General features: G+C 38.0%; 1 protein-coding gene across 3 annotated transcripts in view; it reads left to right on the top strand.

Moving 5' to 3' along the window:
* SETD2 (SET domain containing 2, histone lysine methyltransferase) overlaps nt 1–25,191 on the top strand; it is an 82,999-nt gene that overhangs the window by 10,250 nt on the left and 47,558 nt on the right. For all 3 annotated transcript variants that reach the window (XR_009732550.1, XR_009732551.1, XM_061396975.1), the window contains exons 2-5: nt 13,040–13,055; nt 14,726–19,086; nt 21,896–22,027; nt 23,534–23,662. Coding sequence is in view for 1 of the 3 variants with exons in the window: in XM_061396975.1 (XP_061252959.1) it covers nt 13,040–13,055; nt 14,726–19,086; nt 21,896–22,027; nt 23,534–23,662 (4,638 nt within the window). In the remaining 2 variants the exon portion in view is untranslated. The remainder of the gene's footprint in view (nt 1–13,039; nt 13,056–14,725; nt 19,087–21,895; nt 22,028–23,533; nt 23,663–25,191) is intronic.

The following is a 25,191-nucleotide window of genomic DNA, read 5'->3' on the forward strand; positions in this document are numbered from 1 at the left end:
CTACAGTATGTAGTCTTCTTGGCAGATTAACAGCAGTTTGTATAAAGAATTAAGGTTAATAACTAAATAGTAAATTGAAACAGTGATAGTTAAATATAAAACCAGTATTTCCCCAATTATAGAATACTCTTGTGTATTATAGAGAGACAGTGAGTCTACCAAAAAATATTTGGGGCTCATCTTTCTTTGGCTACTTTTCTTGATTATTGGAGAGGATAATGATAGTGTCAGAGGTTATGAAATTGGAGCAGAAGTTGGAATCTCTGATAGTAAATTTTTTTCAGATATGCACGTACTAGCTGTTCAGTTTGTTAGTTGTGTGCTTTTGTGACATGTACTTGTTCAGTTCAGTTCAGTCACTCAGTCGTGTCCGACTCTTTGCGACCCCATGAATCGCAGCACGCCAGGCCTCCCTGTCCATCACCAACTCCCGGAGTTCACCCAGACTCACGTCCATCGACTCAGTGATGCCATCCAGCCATCTCATCCTCTGTCGTCCCCTTCTCCTCCTGCCCCCAATCCCTCCCAGCATCAGAGTCTTTTCCAATGAGTCAACTCTTCGCATGAGGTGGCCAAAGTACTGGAGTTTCAGCTTTAGCATCATTCCTTCCAAAGAAATCCCAGGGCTGATTTCCTTCAGAATGGACTGGTTGGATCTCCTTGCAGTCCAAGGGACTCTCAAGAGTCTTCTCCAACACCACAGTTCAAAAGCATCAATTCTTCGGCACTCAGTCTTCTTCACAGTCCACCTCTTGCATCCTTACATGACCACAGGAAAAACCATAGCCTTGACTAGATGGACCTTTTTTGACAAAGTAATGTCTCTGCTTTTGAATATGCTATCTAGGTTGGTCATAACTTTTCTTCCAAGGAGTAAGCGTCTTTTAATTTCATGGCTGCAGTCACCATCTGCAGTGATTTTGGAGCCCCAAAAATAAAGTCTGACACTGTTTCCCCATGTATTTCCCATGAAGTGATGGGACCAAATGCCATGATCTTCATTTTCTGAATGCTGAGCTTTAAGCCAACTTTTTCACTCTCCACTTTCACTTTCATCAGGAGGCTTTTTAGTTCCTCTTCACTTTCTGCCATAAGGGTGGTGTCATCTGCATATCTGAGATTATTGGTATTTCTCCCGGCAATCTTGATTCCAGCTTGTGTTTTTTCCAGTCCCTATTAAGTATTTTTATTACTAATTTTTCATACGAATATTTTAAAAGATATATTTTTATGCATGTGTATTTTTTATAATTCTCTAACTTTTAAGATACTTTGGGTAGTTCCTCATACAGACCATCAAAGAAAGGCTGACATTTCATTGGAGCCTATCTTAGCATTTATCTGTTCTGTTGCATGATTTAGACATGTTGGTTCTGTTGCTTCTCTGTCCATGGGGATTCTCCAGGCAAGAATACTGGAGTGGGTTGCCATGCCCTCCTCCAGGGGGTCTTCCCAACCGAGGGATTGAACCCAGGTCTACCGCACTGCAGGTGGATTCATTAATGTCTGAGCCACCAGGGAAGCCTTTTGTAGTCCTAGTTCTAGAAAATCCAAGGACCATGATAAGTATGTTTTAGAGACTTACTCTTTTAAATGGAGGAATCCCAGTAAGTAGCATCTGGGAACATAGTCATATGTGCTTAGTTAATGTTTGAGTTGATCTGATTGGTCATAACTCTATTTATCCTGTTTTCCTCATAGAGTGAATGAGGAAAATTATAATCATACTAACATTGATGGTAAGACTGTCTTAAATAACTATTAGATTAGGAGAGGGGGGTCAGGGAATTGAGTTGTATGTATTGAGCTTATGAAAGTGGTTGGTGCTCAAGACACTTTTTAGGCTTTTTCTGTTGATCTTGGTGAAGACAAACCAATGAAACCCAGAGATCTGCTGATGGTGGTCTGAGAGAGATTATGACTGCTGCCTTAGGTAGGACAGTGTATTGTGCTTTGTGTTAGAACTTACTTCACTTAGTATGGTAACTTTAGGTCCATCCATTTTGTTAAAAATGGCATTATTTCTTCTTTTATGGCTGAATAGTAGTTCATTTTATATATATATATATATATATATATATGTATGTATGTATTGCGTGTATAAACACACACACACACACTACAGCCTCTTTAACCATTCTTCTTTCGATGAACATTCAAATTATTTGTATGTCTTGGCTACTGTGAATAGTGTTTCTATGAATATAGGCGTGCCTGTATCCTTTTGAATTGCAGTTTTGTCTGGATATATGCCCAGGAGTGGGATTTTTGAATCATATGACAACTATTTTTGGCTTTTTGAGGAACCTCTATATTGTTTGCCATAGTGGTGGCACCAGTTTCCATTCCCACCAACAGTGTAGGAGGGTTCCCTTTTCTCCACACCCTCTCCAGCATTTGTTGTGTGTAGACTTCTTAATGATGGCCATTCTGACCAATGTGAGGTGGTAATTGTAGTTTTGATTTGCTTTTCTCTAGTAATTAGCCATGTTGAGCATCTTCTTGTGTACCTGTCAGGCATCAACGTGTCTTTTGGGAAAAATATCTATATTAAAGATCTTCTGCCCATATTTTGATTGGCTCTTTCTTTAATCGAGTTGTTTGTATGTTTTGAGTATTAGCTCCTTGTCAGTTGCATTGTTTGCAAATATTTTCTGTGTGAAGAGTTTTATGGTAAATAGATGTTCTCCTTTCATTGTCTTTGAAGTAATTACAGTATTACTATTTCAGTTCTTGGTATTGTAGTTGGTTTTCAAATCCAGTTTAACTGACTTTTCTAACTTTTAACCGACTTAACTGACTTTTGAGAGTCCCTTGGATTGCAAGAATATCAAACCAGTCAATCCTAAAGGATATTAGTCCTGAATATTCATTGGAAGGACTGATGCTGAAGCTGAAACTCCAGTACTTTGGCCACCTGATGCGAAGAACTGATCATTTGAAAAGACCCTGATGCTGAGAGAGATTGAAGGCGGGAGAAGGGGATGACAGAGGATGAGATGGTTGGATGGCATCACCGACTCAATGGACATGAGTTTGAGTAAGTTCTGGGAGTTGGTGATGGACAGGGAAGCGTGGCGTGCTGCAGTCCATGGGGTGCAAAGAGTCGACACGACTGAGCAACTGAACTGATGACTCTGTTATGCCTCTCCATCAGGTGTTTTGGAAACACATAAAGGGGGAGAAGGGGGATTAGAGCATGCCTTCTGAACGAAAGGCCCTAGAAAAGAAAACTTTGGCTCAGTCATATAGTACTTTTTTCATTACACTGTACTAGTTACAGTGTTTACGCAGTGTCAGCCTTGATTTTTCAGTGTTCTTATAGGTGTTGATGGCAGACATGAAAACCCAATTGCCTAGTCGCACTTCTGGATATGATATTAGTTACTGTTGTTAATTCCAAGTCATAGTCCTTCTATCCTTTTATTTTACTCTTTGTTGTTTCTCTGAGGTGGGCATCTCCCTTGTCAGTTTGAAGTATTTCATTGTTAAAGAGCATAAGTTTTGACCTCATACAGTAAGCTGTTGACTGCACTCCCCAACCCTCTGTGATGACTAGAATATTTTGGGACTTGACTAGGTCTGTGGACCAACTACATTTTCAAAATTGTAATTTAGTGTAACTTGACTTTTGAGATACAAGTTAAAACTAGAAACACATGGTATAGAAGTTATTATGCATTATTATAGTATGTATCTGGTAGTGGAAATTGTACTCAGATTTCTCATTTGCAAAATGACATACAGAATACTGTTTTTATTAATAGATTTACTTTGAGAACTCAAAAGATAATTTTCACAGAAGTGAAAATTTAGCACCATGGTGCCTTATCCAAAGAGATTGGCAAATGGGTGGAAAATAGGTTCAAATATTCAGAATATTAGTATTCTCCTTCCGAAACACAAAATTGCTTTATATTCACTGTTGCTGATCTTTTTTTTTTTTTTTTAAGTTTCTCACCTTAACTATTTTAAAAGAAAATGACTCTGAAGTAGAACTGTGTATTGATGTTATTTGGCAAAAGTTAATATATAGAAAATATTTCCATCATACATAATGTTTGCTATGGTTGCATATTTATGATTTTATTTTGGTTTATTATTGGGGAGTTAAATCTTAGAACCATAGAAATAAATTCTAAACCAGATGGGTAAATCCTGGTGATGATTTTTGCTTGGGTCAAGGGTTTAATGCTCAGCCACAGCCAGGTGACTAGGCCCTGATTGTGGGTAGATGTGTGATTGGATGGTAATGGGAATACATACCTTTTGCCAGCACTTTGCTTGCTATATGTGCACACATGGTTTCTTGTTTGCAGGTTGGTTATCCTCTTTCGTATTGCAATTAAACCTTAAGCGTTTTTTATTATGAAAAACTTCAAACGTTCATACAAGAGAGAATGGTATAATGAATACCCTTTGCTCTGCCCAGTGTACTCATCAAGCTTCAGCAGTTATTAATGTTTCGCCATTCTGGTTTCATCTGTCTCCTACTCTTCTGTTGCTGCTGCTGCTGCTACTGCTAAGTTGCTTCAGTCGTGTCCGACTGTGCAACCCCATAGACATCAGCCCACCAGGCTGCCCTGCCCCTGGGACTCTCCAGGCAAGAACACTGGAGTGGGTTGCCATTTCCTTCTCCAATGCATGAAAGTGAAAAGTGAAAGTGAAGTCGCTCAGTTGTGTCCGACTCTTAGAGACCCTTGGACTGCAGCCTACCAGGCTCCTCCATCCATAGGATTTCCCAGGCAGGAGTACTGGAGTGGGGTGCCATTGCCTTCTCCGCTTCTGTTGTTTCTGGAATATTTTAAAGCACCCCAGGTATTCTATCATTTCATACTTACAGAAATAAGAGAGGCTTTAAAAATAACCACAATATCATTGTCATATCTAGTGCCCGTGCATACATTCTAATTTGCTTCAGTCATGTCCAACTCTTTGTGACCCCATGGATTGTAGCCCACCAGGCTCCTCTCTGTCCATGGGGATTCTCCAGGCAAGAATCCTGGAGTGGGTTGCCATGTCCTTCTCCAGGCATATCTAGTGCAACTGGCAGTAAATATTTAATGTTATTTAGTATACTGTCCTTGCTCATTTTTTAAAAAAAATATCAGGATCTAAATAGTCATATGATTCCTAGATTTCAAATCTCAATCTGTGATAGTCTTCTTATACATTTGCTACATTTTTTTGAAGACTGGTAGTTATATCAGGCCTTTTACCCCACCTATTTCCTGCTAGTAGTTTTTCAGTTACATATTGTATCATGTTGGCTGCAGGTAGGGGAGGGCATGTACCTGGTTGTTTTAATTTTAGCGACGTTAAAATTAATCATCGAATTCTAGTGTAGTTGGCTTGATCCATTCATTATAAAAGTTCCTCATCAACCTTTCATCTGCTAGGTTTTGCTGCCATTGATGATTATTGTATTTATTAGCTAAAATTCTCCTATAAAGAACAGCTATTACTCACCATCTGTTTGATTGCCCTGAAACACAGACACATGATCAAGACTCTAGTTTGAACACTTCTGTTACTCTTTATTTCATGATGCAGCCCCTTCTGTTGCTAGGCAGATACATTTACTATTACACTAAATCAAAATATGTTTCTCTGAAACATTTTACTCTTTTTCTCCCATTTCTGTGTCAGTTCAGTTCACTCGTTCAGTCGTGTCCGACTCTGCGACCCCATGAATAACAGCACGCCAGGCCTCCCTGTCCATCACAAACTCCCGGAGTTCACTCACACTCACGTCCATCGACTCAGTGATGCCATCCAGCCATCTCATCCTCTGTCGTCCCCTTCTCCTCCTGCCCCCAATCCCTCCCAGCATCAGAGTCTTTTCCAGTGAGTCAGCTCTTCGCCTGAGGTGGCCAAAGTACTGGAGTTTCAGCTTCAGCATCATTCCCTCCAAAGAAATCCCAGGGCTGATCTCCTTCAGAATGGACTGGTTGGATCTCCTTGCAGTCCAAGGGACTCTCAAGAGTCTTCTCCAACACCACAGTTCAAAAGCATCAATTCTTCGGCACTCAGCCTTCTTCACAGTCCAACTCTCACATCCATACATGACCACTGGAAAAACCATAGCCTTGACTAGACGAAACTTTGTTGGCAAAGTAATGTCTCTGCTTTTGAATATGCTATCTAGGTTGGTCATAACTTTTCTTCCAAGGAGTAAGCGTCGTTTAATTTCATGGCTGCAGTCACCATCTGCAGTGATTTTGGAGCCCAAAAGAATAAAGTCTGACACTGTTTCCACTGTTTCCCCATCAATTTCCCCTGAAGTGATGGGACCGGATGCCATGATCTTCATTTTTTGAATGTTGAGCTTTAAGGCAACTTTTTCACTCTCCACTTTCACTTTCATCAAGAGGCCTTTTAGTTCCTCTTCACTTTCTGCCATAAGGGTGGTGTCATCTTCATATCTGAGGTTATTGATATTTCTCCCGGCAATCTTGATTCCAGCTTGTGCTTCTTCCAGCCCAGCGTTTCTCATGATGTACTCTGCATATAAGTTAAATAAGCAGAGTGACAATATACAGCCTTGACGTACTCCTTTTCCTATTTGGAACCAGTCTGTTCCATGTCCAGTTCTGACTGTTGCTTCCTGACCTGCATACAGATTTCTCAAGAGGCAGATCAGGTGGTCTGGTATTCACATCTCTTTCCGAATTTTCTGCAGTTTATTGTGATCCACACAGTCAAAGGCTTTGGCATAGTCAATAAAGCACAAATAGATGTTTTTCTGGAACTCTCTTGCTTTTTCCATGATCCAGCGGATGTTGGCAATTTGATCTCTGGTCCCTCTGCCTTTTCTAAAACCAGCTTGAACATCTGGAAGTTCACGGTTCACGTATTGATGAAGCCTGGCTGGGAGAATTTTGAGCATTACTTTACTAGCGTGTGAGATGAGTGCAATTGTGCGGTAGTTTGAGCATTCTTTGGCATTGCCTTTCTTTGGGATTGGAATGAAAACTGACCTTTTCCAGTCCTGTGGCCACTGCTGAGTTTTCCAAATTTGCTGGCATATTGAGTGCAGCACTTTCACAGCATCATCTTTCAGGATTTGAAATAGCTCAACTGGAATTCCATCACCTCCAGCTAATAAATATTTGACTTAAAGAGCAAGGGCTCTGCAGTCAAACAGCCTGAATATTTGGCTCTGCCACGTTACTAGCTATAACTTAAGTTTCTTCATTTGTGAAAATGGGAACACAAATAGCTAGTATACCCTTCTTAGATTTGAGGATCAGATGAGCTAGTTGTATGTAAAGCATTTAATGAAATACCTGGAAAAATGGAAAATATTCTGTTAGCTACTTATAATGGTGCTGGCAGTCTAATTGGCTGTAAGATAGTAGTATACATAACGTGGTCCAGTTACTAAGAACTTAGCCTTCAGCTCTTTCTGTTGTGATTCATTGGCTAGTACTAAAAATGAATTTCAGCATTTATGCATAATGTCTTTTGAAGGTTATTTGGTAATGGTTATACTTTCTCCCACAATTTGTTAATGAGGAAAATAAAACAGGTAATTTAAGAGATTTAACTCAAAACAGAGAAAAATGTAGTAAAACTCATTTGTATATAGTAAGCCCTAAAATGTTCAAATTACTGCCCAATTATGGGTTTTGGAAAACAGATTACTTTAACTGGAGAACATAATTCAGTTCATGCAAGTGTTGCTGGAGGCTAATTTGGAAGACCAATTTAGAAACATTTCAGGTATACATACTATTGTTAACATTTGGGATGATATTCTTAGCTTTCCTCACTGACTAGAAACTCTTCAGTGATACACTGGAGATCAGCTGTGTTTACAAAGTGATTTCTTGTTTAAAGAAGATAACTTTACTATCTATATAGACACTCCACATTAAACTAAAGTTTCAACTATTTGGGGATATAAGAGTAATTGATGAATATGACATGGGGGAGAGAAATACTGTTTTGATCTATATTTACTTATATAACCAGAGATAGCTTTGAAAAGATGCCATACTGTGAGAATATTCTTGCTGTAATTTTAATAACATTTAAAAATAACATTTAATCTGTATACATGAAACTCTTATCAGTTAAAACTCTCTGTTTGAGATACTATACTAGTTGAAGATGTGGGCTTTAGAGCAAATGAGAAATAGCGCCTACGTTTATCAAGTCCGTTGGCACTAGTTCAGGTTAGTATATTCATTCCAAACTGCTTTGCCTGAAATTTCCAGGCCTTTGATAAAAAGCAGTGATATTCATGGCTATTTTTTTGTCCACATAAATCATATATATATTTCTCATCAGTGTTTTTATTCACTTGTCCTCATGAGTTCCATTACTTGGATGAGAGGATGGCAAATGTTACAATTTATGACTTGTATGGCTTGTTTTTTCTACAGGTCAGTTTTGAGGTATTGACTTCTTTTCCTTTGAGAATTGTTTAAAATGAGAAAGCTAAAACCTGATGTTATTGTTAAGAAATTTCTTTGATTCAAAAAGTAATGAGAATTTATGCTAGGAATGGGATTGGCAAACCCAAGGAGATTGTACAGTAAGGACAAGATGTTATTGATACCTTTGTCTCTTTGTAATTTACACTGTTTTAAGGAAAACAGGCACAATAAATGCAAATCAAGACTATATATGTGATTGTCATTCTGCAAAGTTTATGATGTAGGAGGAGGCTGGCTGCAGCTGTGAAATTTTGCTTTTTTCCTAATATTGGAGATAATCACTTAGTACTTGAGAAGGATTCCTTGCCAGTATTTCCTGTGGCTCTTACTTGGGCCTTGGTGTGTATAGCAAACCAGTTTTCTCCTGGAGAGCTCAGAGTACTGCTTGAAGTCAACTTCTGGGCTAAGATGTTACGAGCAGTATTATGAAATACTAGCCTTCCGTTTTGTCAGTTATCTTCCTTCCTTTTGTTATCAGCCAGTTCTCCTCTCCTTTCTCTTGAGTTTTCATCTCTTCACAATACTACCTCTGTAATTTGATGGAATTCCAGTTGAGCTATTTCAAATCCTGAAAGATGATGCTGTGAAAGTGCTGCACTCAATATGCCAGCAAATTTGGAAAACTCAGCAGTGGCCACAGGACTGGAAAAGGTCAGTTTTCATTCCAATCCCAAAGAAAGGCAATGCCAAAGAATGCTCAAACTACCGCACAATTGCACTCATCTCACACGCTAGTAAAGTAATGCTCAAAATTCTCCCAGCCAGGCTTCATCAATACGTGAACCGTGAACTTCCAGATGTTCAAGCTGGTTTTAGAAAAGGCAGAGGGACCAGAGATCAAATTGCCAACATCTGCTGGATCATGGAAAAAGCAAGAGAGTTCCAGAAAAACATCTATGCCAAGTCAATAAAGCAGAAATAGATGTTTTTCTGGAACTGCCAAAGCCTTTGACTGTGTGGATCACAATAAACTGTGGAAAATTCGGAAAGAGATGTGAATACCAGACCACCTGATCTGCCTCTTGAGAAATCTGTATGCAGGTCAGGAAGCAACAGTTAGAACTGGACATGGAACAACAGACTGGTTCCAAATAGGAAAAGGAGTACGTCAAGGCTGTATATTGTCACCCTGCTTATTTAACTTATATGCAGAGTACATCATGAGAAACGCTGGACTGGAAGAAGCACAAGCTGGAATCAAGATTGCTGGGAGAAATATCAATAACCTCAGATATGCAGATGATACCACCCTTATGGCAGAAAGTGAAGAGGAACTAAAAGGCCTCTTGATGAGAGTGAAAGAAGAGAGTGAAAAGTTGCCTTAAAGCTCAACATTCAAAAAATGAAGATCATGGCATCCGGTCCCATCACTTCAGGGGAAATTGATGGGGAAACAGTGGAAACAGTGTCAGACTTTATTCTTTTGGGCTCCAAAATCACTGCAGATGGTGACTGCAGCCATGAAATTAAACGACGCTTACTCCTTGGAAGAAAAGTTATGACCAACCTAGATAGCATATTCAAAAGCAGAGACATTACTTTGCCAACAAAGTTTCGTCTAGTCAAGGCTATGGTTTTTCCAGTGGTCATGTATGGATGTGAGAGTTGGACTGTGAAGAAGGCTGAGTGCCGAAGAATTGATGCTTTTGAACTGTGGTGTTGGAGAAGAAGACTCTTGAGAATCCCTTGGACTGCAAGGAGATCCAACCAGTCCGTCCTAAAGGAAATCAGCCCTGGGATTTCTTTGGAGGGAATGATGCTGAAGCTGAAACTCCAGTACTTTGGCCACCTCAGGCGAAGAGCTGACTCATTGGAAAAGACTCTGATGCTGGGAGGGATTGGGGGCAGGAGGAGAAGGGGACGACAGAGGATGAGATGGCTGGATGGCATCACTGAGTCGATGGACGTGAGTGTGAGTGAACTCCGGGAGTTTGTGATGGACAGGGAGGCCTGGCGTGCTGCGATTCATGGGGTCGCAAAGAGTTGGACACGACTGAGCGACTGGACTGAACTGAATTTTATACTCTATTTATTATAGAGTCGAGTTCAATGCCTACCTGAATACAAATTTAGAAAGATTTCAGGTAGTGTTTTTCTAGCTGAGGCTCTAGGATCCCCAAGAGTCCATTAGTCTCTTAAAAAAAAAAAAATTCTTAAAGGATGAAGGATTCTGTGAGGATATTTAATATTTTTTCACATTTTATTATCTTATGTTTAAAAATAATTAAATTTTTGAAGTAATTTCAGGCTTATAGAATGATTTCAAAAGGAATAGGGATTTCTTATATACCATTCATCTGGATCCCCCAAATATATATAGCACAGGGAACTCTGCAGAGTGTCATGTGCCAGCCTGGATGGGAGGGGGCTTTAGGAGAGAGTGGATATGGGTGTATGTTTGGCTGAGTCCCTTCACTGTTCACTTGAAACTGCCACACATTGTTAATTGGCTATCCCTGGATACAAAATGTTTTCGGTGTTTAAAAAAAGAAAAGCAAAAAAAAAAAAAAAATCTACTGCACTGAATGCAAAAGTAATACAGATTCACATGTAATAGCAAAGAAAAATATGAGATATTTCTCACTCAGATATGAGAAATACCAGCTTTAAGTATTTGAGGAATATTTGAGTTTTAGTAAGAAAGCATTAAAGATTAGGAAGGAGTGACTCTTTAAAGCCTTTACTTATTAAAATCAAGATAAAATGCTGTATCTGATGTATGGTTCAGGAAATTCAATAAACTGAAATCCTGGATTGAGACCTTCTAGGGCCTCACTTTTATAACCTTATATCTAGATTAAGAATTGTGTCTGATCTTAGGTAAGTTCTTATCCAGATTTTTCTTAAATGTTTCTGATGACAAGGAAATTAAAGTACCCAGTACAGAGGCACATTCCAGTTGCAGCTACCTCATATTTTGTTTTCATAAAGCAGTAAGAAAGACTAACAACTCAGTACCTAATCAGTGGCAAAGGAGCTGAAAAAAGCACTTCCCAGAAAAAAGAAAAAAATGCCAATGACGTATAGATATCTGTTAGGCTGGTAGAACTACAACTGAAGCTATATCTTAAGTACGTTGATGTGTAATTATATCCAGGGCTTTCAGCCCAGAAAAGGTAGAGAGGTATAATTTCCATTTGTGTATGTCTTTTCTCTTTTAAAAGCAATGTGTGTGCCCATATAAGCACACACTTTTTGAAAGGATATGCAGAAGATAACAATAGTCGCCTCTAGGTACATCTAATTTTAGTTGTATATCTTTTTGTAAATTTTATGTTTTTCCCTGTGTACATGTATTTTTCAAATAAAGAAAACTAATATGTTCTAACTTAAAATGAGGTAAAATCTGTCATTCTGTACTTTTGTTGGTCACAGGTCCAACTTTTGGAATTGTGCAAAAATAAGCCTATTTTATCTTCTAAGTTTCCTTATACTTTGAGATGCATTGCTATGGTCCTGTAACTTGTCTTTTTCCAGAGTAAATAAAATTATATCCTTTTAAGTATAACCATTTCCTGTGTAACATGGTATCTGAAATACATTTCCTTACTATCTGACTTGTTTATATTTATGAATCTTGTTGATATGGCCAAATCTCTCTCATTATACGCGTCCTCCCTTTGGAAACTTCCTGTGTTTCCTGAGAAGTTGGTTGATTGGTCGATTTGAATAATCATGTCATTCTTTGGTTCTTTGAGCTTGCTCTGACAAAAACTGTTAATTAAATCTTTTTCCACATGTGTCCTGTGACCTAACAGAGATTTGTCTTTGTGTGGACATGGATAGTCAAAATTCTTTAAATACAGTTCTTCAGTAAGCTGCAGATCTGCATACTGTACATTTTTGACAGAAAATTGGGGTGCATATTCCTCTGGTTTTTCTTCTGTAGTAGATTTTCCAAAGAAGAAACAAGGCATTCTAGCATGATCTCATGTTGGAGAGTTAAATGCATGTTTTTGCATTATGTTTTTATGTTTTATGGCGAGGGCACAGGAGACTCAGTACTACCTGTGACTTCTTACCCCTATTCTATCAACTTTCCTTCAAACTTTCCTATTTTTTGCTCTTGACATTATATTATTTACCAAAGCAAGTGTTCTATTAAAAACATTTGTGGCTGATTCCTGCTATTAATTATGGCCTAACAATTTCATTACTGTCTTTAAAAAGATCTTTTAAAAACAATTCTTTGCATTCCTATCCTTCCACTGAACTAAGTTGCTTATCTTCCTCTTTACTGTTATACTTGTGCATACTTCTATCCTTGTATTTATTTGCTCCATTATGTTGGAATTACTTTTAGAACAATTATATTTTATGTTTACAGAGAACCATAAGAGCTGCTTGAGGGGAAGGACTCTGCTTTAATCACCTTTTCTCTCCATCACCTAGCACAGTGCATAACACTATCTTCATTGAATATTTGCTATACTAAATGTAACTAAGGCTATGAAGGGACAGATAACCCATTTAGAATATACCTGGAGGTTGTATGTATCCTAAGCTTTAATAAAAAACTTACATTTCATTCCATTTTAAGTATTTATGATTTCTTTTTTATTCTTTTGCATGCTTTCTTGGCTGGATGACAATAGAGAAGAAGAAAATGAGGTAAGTGTAATTTAATTAGGTATTCAGTGATTATGAGATTGAAAACATTCAAAATTTAGCTATCATTTTGAATATGAAATGAAGTAATAGTTTTTGCTTAATTTTGTTTTTGAATCTGAAATAATTCATTCCAGTGGGGATGTTGTATATTTCATGAAAATGGTTTTTAAACTTTCAAGCTTCAAGACCTTTTGTCAAGGTAAAGGAAGCTAGCAACTTAAGACAGTTTATTTTTTTACTGTTTTTATGCACTGAGCTTCCGTGCAAGATTTAATTTGAACAGTGAATTCTCTTTCTTAAGAAATATTTGAAGACCACTGCTCTGTGATAATGCATGTAAAAATGTTTACTTTCCCAACTGAATGGTTACTGTATAATTTTTGAAAACTGATTTCAGATTTTTACCACGTTGAAGTAGAAAACTGTTCTCTTAAATAGCCAGAGTTGATTAAAGAACATCAATTAGAAAAATGTAGATGGCAAGTGTACTATCTTTAATTTAGACTTGAGTTTGTTGCTGTAGACTTTTCTGATGTTCTGTCTACAACCGAGGTTAAGCCTTTAGCTTCTGAAGCCCACCAGTTCCTTTGGTGGTTTGGCAAATAATAAAGGATAGAGCCTTCTTAAATATATACTTTGTAGTTGTTGCTTATAGTAGGGTAATACGATAAGTCCGCTTGGCCTGGGTATGTATGGGGTCCAGCAGATGTAGTGGTAATGTGCCAGGACAGTAATTTCCAGGAAGGCAGAAAGGCCTGGTTCTCATTTGGTTTGGTTACCTCATCTGTAAAATGAATGAGGTTGGAAACTGCTCTGTACCAGCGGTTCCCCACATCTAGGAAGTCCCTCAGAATTGCCTGAGATGCTTGTTTTCAGAAAACAAAACAAGCTTCTTGTTCACTTTAGAGCTATTGAATGGATATTTGCTGAAGTTTGGATACAGATCTATATTTCTACCAAGTACCCAAGCGACTCTTTTTTTTTTTTTTAATCTGTTTGTTTCTTTGGCTGCACTGGGTCTTAGCTGCAGCACATAGGATATTTAGTGGAAGCATGTGAGCTCTTACTTGTGGCATGTGGGATCTGGTTTCCTGATCAGGGATGGAACCCGGGCCACCTGCACTAAGAGTGTGGAGCCCTAGCCACTGGACCACCAGGGAAGTCCCCTCAGGTAGTCCCTTCAAGTGATGATTCTGTGTGATGCCAGAAGACCACTAGTTGTAATGACTTACGATGTTTCTTACAGGATAGGGACAAGAACAAAGTATTTTCATGTTGGAGATGTTAGCTATTGCTGTCTATCCACATGTCCTCTTATAGTGTATGTTGAAATACACATCAGATTATTTTTAAAATTCTGCTTGGAAAATAGTTCTAAAACTGTAAAATCCTTTAAGAGACAATAAGAGTAGAAAAATATGGATAATTTTTGGATTAGTTGAAACTGGGGATGGGTACTTAGAGGTTTATTAAACTATTTTACCTATGGGTATGTTTAAAATTTTCCATAATAAAGAGGATTTTTTTTAATACTTTTATAGCTTAATGAAATTCATGCTGTTTTTGTCATTAAAAAGGACTTTTCGTTTCTCTGACATTGTAAACTGCGATGCTAGCCATTTAAAAGTAACTTTATTGTAGTAGTAACTGCTCTTTTTGTTCATTCCTAGGCAAAGATTGAAAATGTGCCGAAAACAGGTTTCATCAAAGGACCAATGTTCAAAGGTGTTGCTTCTAGTCGGTTTTTGCCCAAAGGCACCAAGACAAAAGTTAATTTGGAGGAACAGGGACGACAGAAGGTGTCATTCAGCTTCAGCCTTACAAAGAAAACTTTGCAGAACAGGTTTCTGACTGCACTTGGCAATGAAAAGCAAAATGATACTCCAAATTCCCCAGTTGTACCTCTTCAAGTAGACTCGACCCCTAAAGTTAAGACGGACATTGGAGATACATTATCTACTACAGAAGAATCTTCGCCACCGAAATCAAGGGTAGAATTGGGCAAAATCCATTTTAAGAAACATCTGCTTCATGTAACATCCAGGCCACTGCTGACTGCCACCACAGCAGTGGCATCTCCATCTCCTCCCATGGCACCATTACCAGCAGTCAGAGCAGAATCAACAACTGTAGACTCGCCACCCTCATCTCCACCTCCACCACCTCCACCTCCCCAAGCCACAACACCCTCATCACCAGCACCAGTAACAGAGCCAGTGGCCTTGCCACACACACCAGTTACAGTTCTGATGACAGCACCCGTAGATGTAGCTGCTAGAGCCTTGAAGGAGCCACCAGTAACAATTGTACCAGAATCATCAGAAGTGGACACTAAACAGGACCCTGTATCTAATAGTTCAGAAGAACACATAACTCACAGTTTGAATGAGCAAGCAGATATTCCTTCACAAAAAGAAGATTCCCATATTGGGAAGGAAGAAGAAACTCCAGATAGTTCTAAGAGTAGTCTGGGCTCTAAAAAAACAGGTTCTAAGAAGAAATCCTCACAATCTGAAGGCACCTTTCTTGGTTCAGAATCTGATGAAGATTCTGTACGGACTTCCTCAAGTCAAAGATCGCATGATTTAAAATTTTCAGCAAACATTGACAGAGAAAGAGATTCAAAAAAGAGCTTAGCAACTTTAAAAAGTGAGGATTTAGGGAAATCTTCACGATCTAAAACAGAGAGAGATGATAAATATTTTAGCTACTCAAAACTTGAAAGAGATACTCGGTATATATCTTCTCGCTGTAGAGAGAGAGAACGAAGGAGGAGCAGATCTCGGTCTAGATCTGACAGAGGCTCTAGAACTAGTTTATCTTATTCTCGGTCAGAACGATCCCATTATTATGACTCTGATCGTCGCTACCATAGGAGTTCCCCCTATCGAGAAAGGACTCGCTATTCTCGGGCATATACAGATAGCAGGGCGAGAGAGAGTTCTGACTCAGAAGATGAGTATAAGAAGACATACTCAAGGCGCACCTCATCTCATTCTTCCTCTTACAGAAACCTAAGGACATCATCATCCTATTCTAAGTCTGACCGAGACTGTAAAACTGAGTCCTCTTACTTAGAGATTGAGAAAAGAGGAAAGTATTCTTCCAAATTAGAAAGAGAATCCAAAAGGACTTCAGAAAATGAAGCAATGAAAAGATGCTGTTCTCCCCCCAATGAACTCGGATTCCGACGGGGGTCATCATATTCCAAGCATGATAACAATGCTTCCCGTTACAAATCTGCCCCTTCAAAACCTGTATCCAAGTCTGATAAATTTAAAAATTCTTTCTGTTGTACAGAATTGAATGAGGAAACCAAACAGTCTCATTCTTTTAGTTTACAGACTCCTTGTTCAAAAGGTAGTGAATTAAGAGTGATTAGTAAAATTCCTGAGAGAGAGAAGACTCGGTCTCCGTCTCCATCAAATCGATTAAATGATTCACCTACTTTTAAAAAGCTAGATGGATCACCTGTTTTTAAGTCTGAATTTATAGGACATGATAGCCATGATAGTATTAAGGAAGTAGACTCTTTATGTAAAGTGAAGAATGATCAATTAAGAAGTTATTGTCCCACAGAATTAAATATAAATGGGTCTCCAGGGGCAGAATCTGATTTGGCAGCATTTTGCACTTCTAAACATGACACTGTTTTGATGTCTTCTGATGATAGTGTGACTGGATCAGAGGTATCCCCCTTGGTCAAAACATGCATGCTTTCATCAAATGGATTTCAGAATATTAATAGATGTAAAGAAAAAGACTTGGATGATACTTGCATGAAGCATAGTAAGTCAGAAAGCCCATTTAGAGAAACAGAACCTCTAGTGTCACCACACCAAGATCAACTCATATCTTTGCCAGTTATGACTATGGATTATTCCAAAACAGTTGTTAAAGAACCAGTTGAGGTGAGAGTTTCTTGCTGTAAAACCAAAGATTCAGATATATACTGTACTTCAAATGACAACCACCCTTCTTCATGTCATTCCGGAGCTGAAAATATTGAGCCTTTAGTCACGAAGATGTCTTCAAATAGCTTTATGAATGTGCATTTGAAATCAAAAACAGTTATATGTGATAATGGAAATCTAATTGATCAGCACTCAAAATTTGCATGTGGAGAATATAAGCAGAGTGTTGGTAGTACTAGTTCAGCTTCTGTTAATCATTTTGATGACTTATATCATACTCCAGGGAGCTCATGTATTGCTTCATCTCTTCAGAGTCTTCCCCCAGGAATAAAAGTGAACAGTTTAACTCTCTTGCAGTGTGGAGAGAATATATCTCCAGTTTTGGATGCTGTGCCGAAGAGTAAAAACTCAGAGTTTTTAAAGCATGCAGAGAAAGAAACAGTAATAGAAGTAGGTAGTGACCTTCCTGATTCAGGAAGGGGATTTGCTTCATGGGATAACAGGCATAATAATGGACTGTCTGAGAAATGTGTGCAGGAGGCTCACGAAGAAGGGAATTCTTTATTGCCTGATAGAAGAGGAAGACCAGAGATCTCTTTAGATGAAGAAGGTGGAAGAGGACATGCACATACTTCTGATGACTCAGAAGTTGTATTTTCTTCTTGTGATTTGAATTTAACTATGGAGGACAGTGATGGTATAACATATACCTTAAAATGTGACAGTAGTGGTCATGCCTCAGAGATTGTATCTACTGTCCATGAAGATTATTCTGGTTCTTCCGAAAGTTCAAGTGATGAAAGTGATTCAGAGGATACAGATTCTGATGATAGCAGTATTCCAAGAAACCGTCTTCAGTCTGTTGTGGTTGTGCCAAAGAATTCTACTTTGACCATGGAAGAAACTAGTCCTTGTTCTTCTCGGAGCAGTCAGAGTTACAGACACTATTCTGATCACTGGGAAGATGAGAGATTGGAGCCAAGGAGACATTCATATGAGGAAAAATTTGAGAGTATAACAAGTAAAGCCTGTCCTCAAACTGAGAAGTTCTTCTTTCATAAAGCAGCAGAGAAAAATTCCGAAATTTCTTTTATACAGCCCAGCCGAAAACAGATAGATAATCACCTGCCTGAAATTGCTCATCCGCAGAGTGATGGGGTTGATAGTACAAGTCATCCAGACATAAAATCCGACCCTCTAGGTCATTCAAATTCTGAGGAAACAGTGAAAGCTAAAATAGTTTCTCAGCAGCAGGAAGAGCTACCAGTTTATTCTTCTGATGATTTTGAAGATGTCTCAAATAAGTCTCGGCAACAGACTACTTTTCCTAACAGGCCAGATAGTCGACTGGGAAAAACAGACTCAAGTTTTTCTTCTTGTGAGATCTCCCGAGTGGATGGCTTCCGTTCATCAGAGGAGCTCAGAAACCTAGGGTGGGACTTCTCTCAACAAGAAAAGCCTACCACCACGTATCAGCAACCTGACAGCAGCTATGGAGCCTGTGGTGGACACAAGTATCAGCAAAGTGCAGAACAGTATAGCGGGGCACGCAATTACTGGCAAGGCAACGGCTACTGGGATCCAAGATCAGCAAGTAGACCGCCAGGAGCTGGGGTTGTGTATGATCGAATTCAAGGGCAGGTACCAGATTCCTTAACAGATGACCGAGAAGAGGAGGAGAATTGGGATCAACGTGGAGGATCTCACTTTTCAAGTCAGTCCAGTAAATTTTTTCTGTCCCTTCAGAAGGACAAGGGTTCAGTGCAAGCACCTGAGATAAGCAGCAATTCCATTAAGGACTCTTTGGCTGTGAATGAGAAGAAAGATCTTCTGAAAAACTTAGACAGAAATGATATGAAAGATCGAGGGCCTCTTAAAAAAAGAAGACAGGAATTGGAGAGTGATTCTGAAAGTGATGGTGAGCTTCAGGACAGAAAGAAAGTTCGAATGGAGATAGAGCAGGGAGAGACAGCAGTGCCTCTCGGCTCAGCGCTGGTTGGGCCTTCCTGTGTCATGGAGGACTTCAGGGACCCCCAGCGGTGGAAGGAATATGCCAAGCAAGGGAAGATGCCTTGTTACTTTGATCTGATTGAAGAAAATGTTTATTTAACAGAAAGGTAAGCCAAATTAATACTTGTCTGAGAAGTTTTAACCTCTTTTTGTAGGAAAAAACTTAGCTTTCAGAAGTTAATATATGAGCTCAGTTTTGTGAAATATGTTGTGTGATAAAATGTAAATTAAAAAATCTAAAAAGTATATTTGCCTATTTAGATTTGGTGGTGTTAGAGTCCCTCCCTCAATTTTTTTTTCCTCTCAGGGAGGGGATATCTGCTTTTTTTTTTTTTTTCCTCCTTTTACCTCTTTGGTTCTAGAAGTACATTAAAACCAAAGTATATAGAGCAGCCCAGTTTTTCTTAAATTTCTTTTTACATGTGAACCTGGAATAGAAAGTGGAACAAAGCTCCAGAGAAGAAAAAAGTTATGCTGGATTTTTTTTTTCTTCATTGTGAAGATTTTTGAAAAATATCTTTAGGTACTTTACAAACTAGAACTAGATTGAAACACAGTGTTCTTTTGTCATGTTTTAAAATCTGATGATAATAGATTAAACTTGGCAATAAGATGAGTTTTTAGGAAATAAATGGTAAAATCCCTCACATGAAATAAGGTATAATGAGAATAGGCTAATGAAAACATAATCCTCTAGAGCAGAGCTTTTTGGTCAACTTTCTTTCACCTCTTTCTGACAGTCTTAATTTTCTCAATGTAAATATATGTTGAATATGTGTTTAAAAAGTTTATAGTCTCCTAATCACCTACCTCCTTTTGGAAATTTCTCCTCTAGTTGAGAATCAACTTAGCCATCATCCCTTTAAGCATTCAGAATTTTTTAAAATGAAGACATTTTCCACTGTGGAAAAGGTAAAAGACTTCATCTTAACGTTAGACCCATCAGAAGTTTTTCCTATTAAAAAAAAACAAAACAAAACTTTATTTTTGAAGGATAAAAAGAGCCTCTTATAGTAACATTCATTTGTATCTAGTTGTAAATTAGGTTTAACTTCAAAATATTGACTATTTTAAGTAGTACTCCTTAGGTATTTTGTGAGTAGAGTCATGCAACTTACATGATCTTTGTACAGGAATAGAAATAAAATTAACCCAACTCTCTGGATTTTATTTAGCAGTGAGTTTCAGATACATATAATACTATACACAATAAATTTGGTTGGTGAGAGGCATTTGAGGGCCTTCTAGAGGGGGAGGCATTTATATATATATATACAACATTTTAAATCTTGGAGAGGGGCATGGCAACCCACTCCAGTATTCTTGCCTGGAGAATCCCTTGGACAGAGGAGTCTGGCAGGCCACAGTCCATAGGGTTGCAAAGAGTTGGACAGAACTGAAGCAACTTAGCACATATGCAACATTTTAAAGTGCTTGACATATGCTGGGCATTTGTAGAACCCACTGAGAAAACAAGTTACTGTCAAGTATGAGCATTCTTATGTCTAGTGAAAATAGGTTTACCTGAAAGAAATCTGGGCTCGTTAGTCCTCATCTGGCCTTCTGGAGCAATGCAAAATAAAACTACTGCTTTTATATACAGCTTTTAAGTACTTGCAAGAAGGTATTTTGTTTATCTTTAGTCATCTTTCTTCAGGCAAAGCATATTCTTATGTGTATTAATGAATTATGTCTTAAATTGATCCAGATGAATCATTCTTATTATTGCAACTTGGTGAAAACTCTCATGACCCTGGTTAGGTACTTTCTAAAACTGGGACTGTAGAAGAACTAATGTTGAAGGTGAAAGCAGATTAGTTAGGAGATTAAGACAGTCTCCTAGAGCAGCAGCTGTGCTTCACTTGTCTGTTAGTTGAAGAGTAAGTCATAGTTCCCTGATCTTAAGAAGGGGAACTTATTCATCTGTCCTTGAATTTTTTTTAAACAGGATTTGCACAAAAATGATGTTGCTGAAGGAGTCTCTAAAGGGTTTGATTGAGGTAGATTCTTGATTTAAAACTCCTATTTTTGTTTTTTTTAGTTTGTTTTGTTTTTTAGCAGCCCCTTATCTTTCTCAGCCTAGTATCTCAACTATTATTTGTATAACCATGAGGACTGATTGGGTTTTTTTTTTGACCACATGGCAGCATACAGGATCTTAGTTTCCCTACCAGGGATCGAACCTGTACCCCCTTGCAGTGGAAGCATGAAGTCTTAACCACTGGACCACAAAGAAGTCCATAAGGACTGATTCTTAAACTTAACTTTAATTAATCAGCTGTGTTATTACCTGATACTCATGAGTTTTCCAATTTTCCTCTGGAGCCAAATATGAGTACTAACTTGAAACTGCTCAGAATTTAAGGCTTGGGTGACAAGGACTAGGAAAGAAGATGGAGAAGGCAATGGCGCCCCACTCCAGTACTCTTGCCTGGAAAATCCCATGGACGGAGGAGCCTGGTAGGCTTGCAGTCCATGGGGTCACTGAGTCAGACATGACTGAGTGACTTCACTTTCATGCATTGGAGAAGGAAATGGTAACCCACTCCAATATTCTTGCCTGGAGAATCCCAGGGACAGAGGAGCCTAGTGGGCTGCTGTCTGTGGGGTCGCATAGAGTCAGACACGACTGAAGCGACTTAGCAGCAGCAGCAGGAAAGAAGACGATAGACTTGAGCTTATCCCATCTTCCCATTTGCCAAGACTGAGGTTGCCTCTCATCTGTTTTGTAACACAGTTCTTTGTGTTTTCAGTCTCATAAATGCTTAGTGGTTCAACATTTTTTCTTTTTAAATGATTGACTTAACCAGAATCATTAAAGGGAAAACAAATGAAATTTGGCATTTTTTGACTGTGTATATTGTATCATTGCTAGGACATTTATTTAACCAATTTTAATAAAATTTTACCTAATAGAAAGAAGAATAAATCCCATCGGGATATTAAGCGAATGCAATGTGAGTGTACACCTCTTTCTAAAGATGAAAGAGCTCAAGGTGAAATAGCATGTGGGGAAGATTGTCTGAATCGTCTTCTCATGATTGAATGGTAAGTAAATCAGAATGCTCTGCTTTTGCTCAGTTATTCTATTAAATGTCTCTAAATATTGAGAAGAATTATTAAGAGTAAAATTTTGACTTTTCTCCTCCTACCTACTGTTGAGTATTTATGAGCCATGAAATCTCCCATGTGAAACTAGAGATGAAAACTCCAGTCTCCAGTTTATAAGGAGACAGATTTCCCTCACATTGTGCATTAGATTATGATACACACTGAAAGTGCTCTGTAAGGTAGCCCTAATGCTGACATAGCAATATTAATTTTTACCGAGTCTCCTTTTATCTCTTGTAAGGTTCATGTCCTGAGAAGTCAGTGTTGGTATTTTTAAATTTTTACTATAAAATGAAGTAAAATCCTAACATTTCAAAAGTGCTTAAAGTAAAATGTCTTGTTGTAAGCCTCAATCCCTCTGTTTGTAGTCTTTCCAGATAATTTTTATGCCTGTAGCAGCAGAGGTAGACATTTCCTTTTTTGTGTGTGTAAAAATGAAATTCTTACTGTATGTAGTTTATGAAACTTTGTTCCCCCTCACTTGCCACACGCGCTTTTAATATGTTTTGGAGACCTAGTCAGAGCTACATATTTTGACCTACCCAAATCTTTCCCTTGACTATATTGTGTATTCTATTCATAGTTAACGTGTAATTATTAATCTTCTATTGATAGACATTTGGTTCAGTATTTTTCATGTAAATAGTAAATATCTTTACATTAAAAAATGTGATTTTTAAAAAACAATCAGAATGAAAATTGTATCATTTTTAACCATCAAAAGATTATTAAGGTGCTTTATAGTATAAGGGGGCTTCCCAAGTGGAGCTAGTGGTAAAGAATCCACCTGCCAGTGCTGGAGATGCAAGAGATGCAGGTTGCATCCCTGGGTCGGGAAAATCCTTGGAAGTAGCAAATGGCAACTCACTTTAGTATTCCTGCCTGGAAAATTCCATGGGCAGAGGAGCCCGTCAGCTTTGGACTATTAAGAATTCAGTAAATTTTTTATTTTATTCCAGAATCCATTATGGAGGAACCTTGCTTCTTCATGTTGTGCTTACTCTGAACAAGGATATGTTTAACAATGACTTTGGTTTTGCTTACATGTAGCTCAAGTAGTTAGGTACATTCAAAAGATGAAATCAGTGATGAGTGGAATATAAGAGAAGGCGCACCGATTGAGAATAAGTTAGCTCTGCATAGTTGTCAGAGTGCCGCAGGCTTCCATGCAGTCTGGAAATGTGTCTTAACACTGAGGGAGGGGTAGTGACTAGTTGAGAAACTGTATTTCGGGTACCATGTGTTTAACTAACAGTGTAGGCACTCAGTTCTAAGGAGTCCCTTCATGATGGGAAGAATTATTGAGGAAGGGTCACTTGGAGGTTTACCACACATATGCTGATTATGCCATAAAGATACAGATATATTTACATAATTCTAGTGAACACGTTTTTAGTTCTTTTGCTGCTTTGGAGAATTAATTTTCTCGCGCTGTCTTTTCAGTTCTTCTCGGTGTCCAAATGGGGATTATTGTTCCAATAGACGGTTTCAGAGAAAACAGCATGCAGATGTGGAAGTCATCCTCACGGAAAAGAAAGGCTGGGGCTTGAGAGCTGCTAAAGACCTTCCTTCGTAAGTTAGGTTTTGATCATCTTTCATTTCATTTGTATTGTTGAAGTTGATTAGATACCTTTTAGGAAAATAATTTGCCTATTACACTAAAGTTTAATAATGATTATTGTGCAGAATGACGCTTGGTAGCTAGTTTTGTTTTTTTTTTTTTAATTCACTTTAGGAAATTAAATAGAAATCTCTTCTCTATATATTTGAGAGAGCAGTTTGTCCCTTGTGATGTTTGGAATAGGCAAGTCCTTCTTTGTCTGATAGTCACATTACCTTTAATTCCAAGTAATTACCAAGTATTTGTGTAGACCCCCAAAATCCCCATGAAATCCTGTAAAGAGGAGTTAGGACAGAATCTATAACAGTGAATCTATATAAGTTGGGATAAGAGTGGTGAAGAGTGTCTAAGGATATTAGAATAGAGAATTAAAGCATACTTGATAAACAGTAAACATTTTTGAATGAATACATGTTGCCTTCTAACTCATGTTACTTTTATATGTAATGTAATAAAACAGTTTATTTTCTACCATATTCAGTATTTCCTTTAGCCACTCATTTTTTATACATAGTATATTTAAGTATTCTTATGAAAGTTGATTGTCTTTTTCTTTAAAGTTAAGTATATATAGATTACATGTGTTTATGATGGAAGAATTTTTTAAAATACATCAAAGGAATAAAGGAAGAAAATAAAACAGTTGCTGGCTTCTGGTGACTAAAGCACAGCTATTCTTTCAGAATCCTAAGCGTATGGCCACACTTGAATGGGAATTGGAATGGGGTGAGGGGTTTTAATCTTTTTATTGTGAGAATTCAAAGCAACCAGGTACTTTAGTTTTCTGACAGGAATCCTCATGTATCTTTTGAAAGGTCGGAATTGATATTCATATCACTTTTATCTTTTTGAGAACCAATCAGAAAAACATGTTTCATTTAAAAAAAAGTAAATAGTAGAAACGTCATATTTCTCTTTTCTACAAAGTATTATCACAATATCTTGGTTCATAACCATTTTTAAATTGTTTCTTTGAAACATATCTCACAGAATCATCTAAATATATTCCATATCCAAACTCAGTGGATCCATTATAATATTTTAAATAAATAATAGACAAGCTTCTCTTGTCTATTATTAGACATCACACTCAGTATTTCCCAAGGCGGTCCACTGCGTTTCTAAAGTCACTAACTCTGATCTAGATGCAGATTTTATTCTACTGAAGCTAGCCAGGGTTCTCTTTTGGAGAATCTTTTTTTTTTTTTAATGTATTTATTTTTTAAAGAAACTCCAGTTTGGACATAAACTTCTGTTATGGGGTAGTAATGGATACTATTGTCTTTTGGCAGAGTCTGCACTAACATAGCTTCAACTTAAATATAAATTCTTACTATATGCAACAGAGACTATTCGTTGGCTCAGAAATCCGTTTCTTTTGTGAAGAAGGAAATGGGAGAGGAGAAAGTCCGTGACTGGTTCACATAGCAGGTTAAAATTTCCTAAAGCTCTTGAGCTTTCCTCAGCTACTCACAAAGAA

This window comes from Bos javanicus, chromosome 22, assembly GCF_032452875.1.
Source record: "Bos javanicus breed banteng chromosome 22, ARS-OSU_banteng_1.0, whole genome shotgun sequence".
Classification (NCBI taxonomy): domain Eukaryota; kingdom Metazoa; phylum Chordata; class Mammalia; order Artiodactyla; family Bovidae; genus Bos; species Bos javanicus.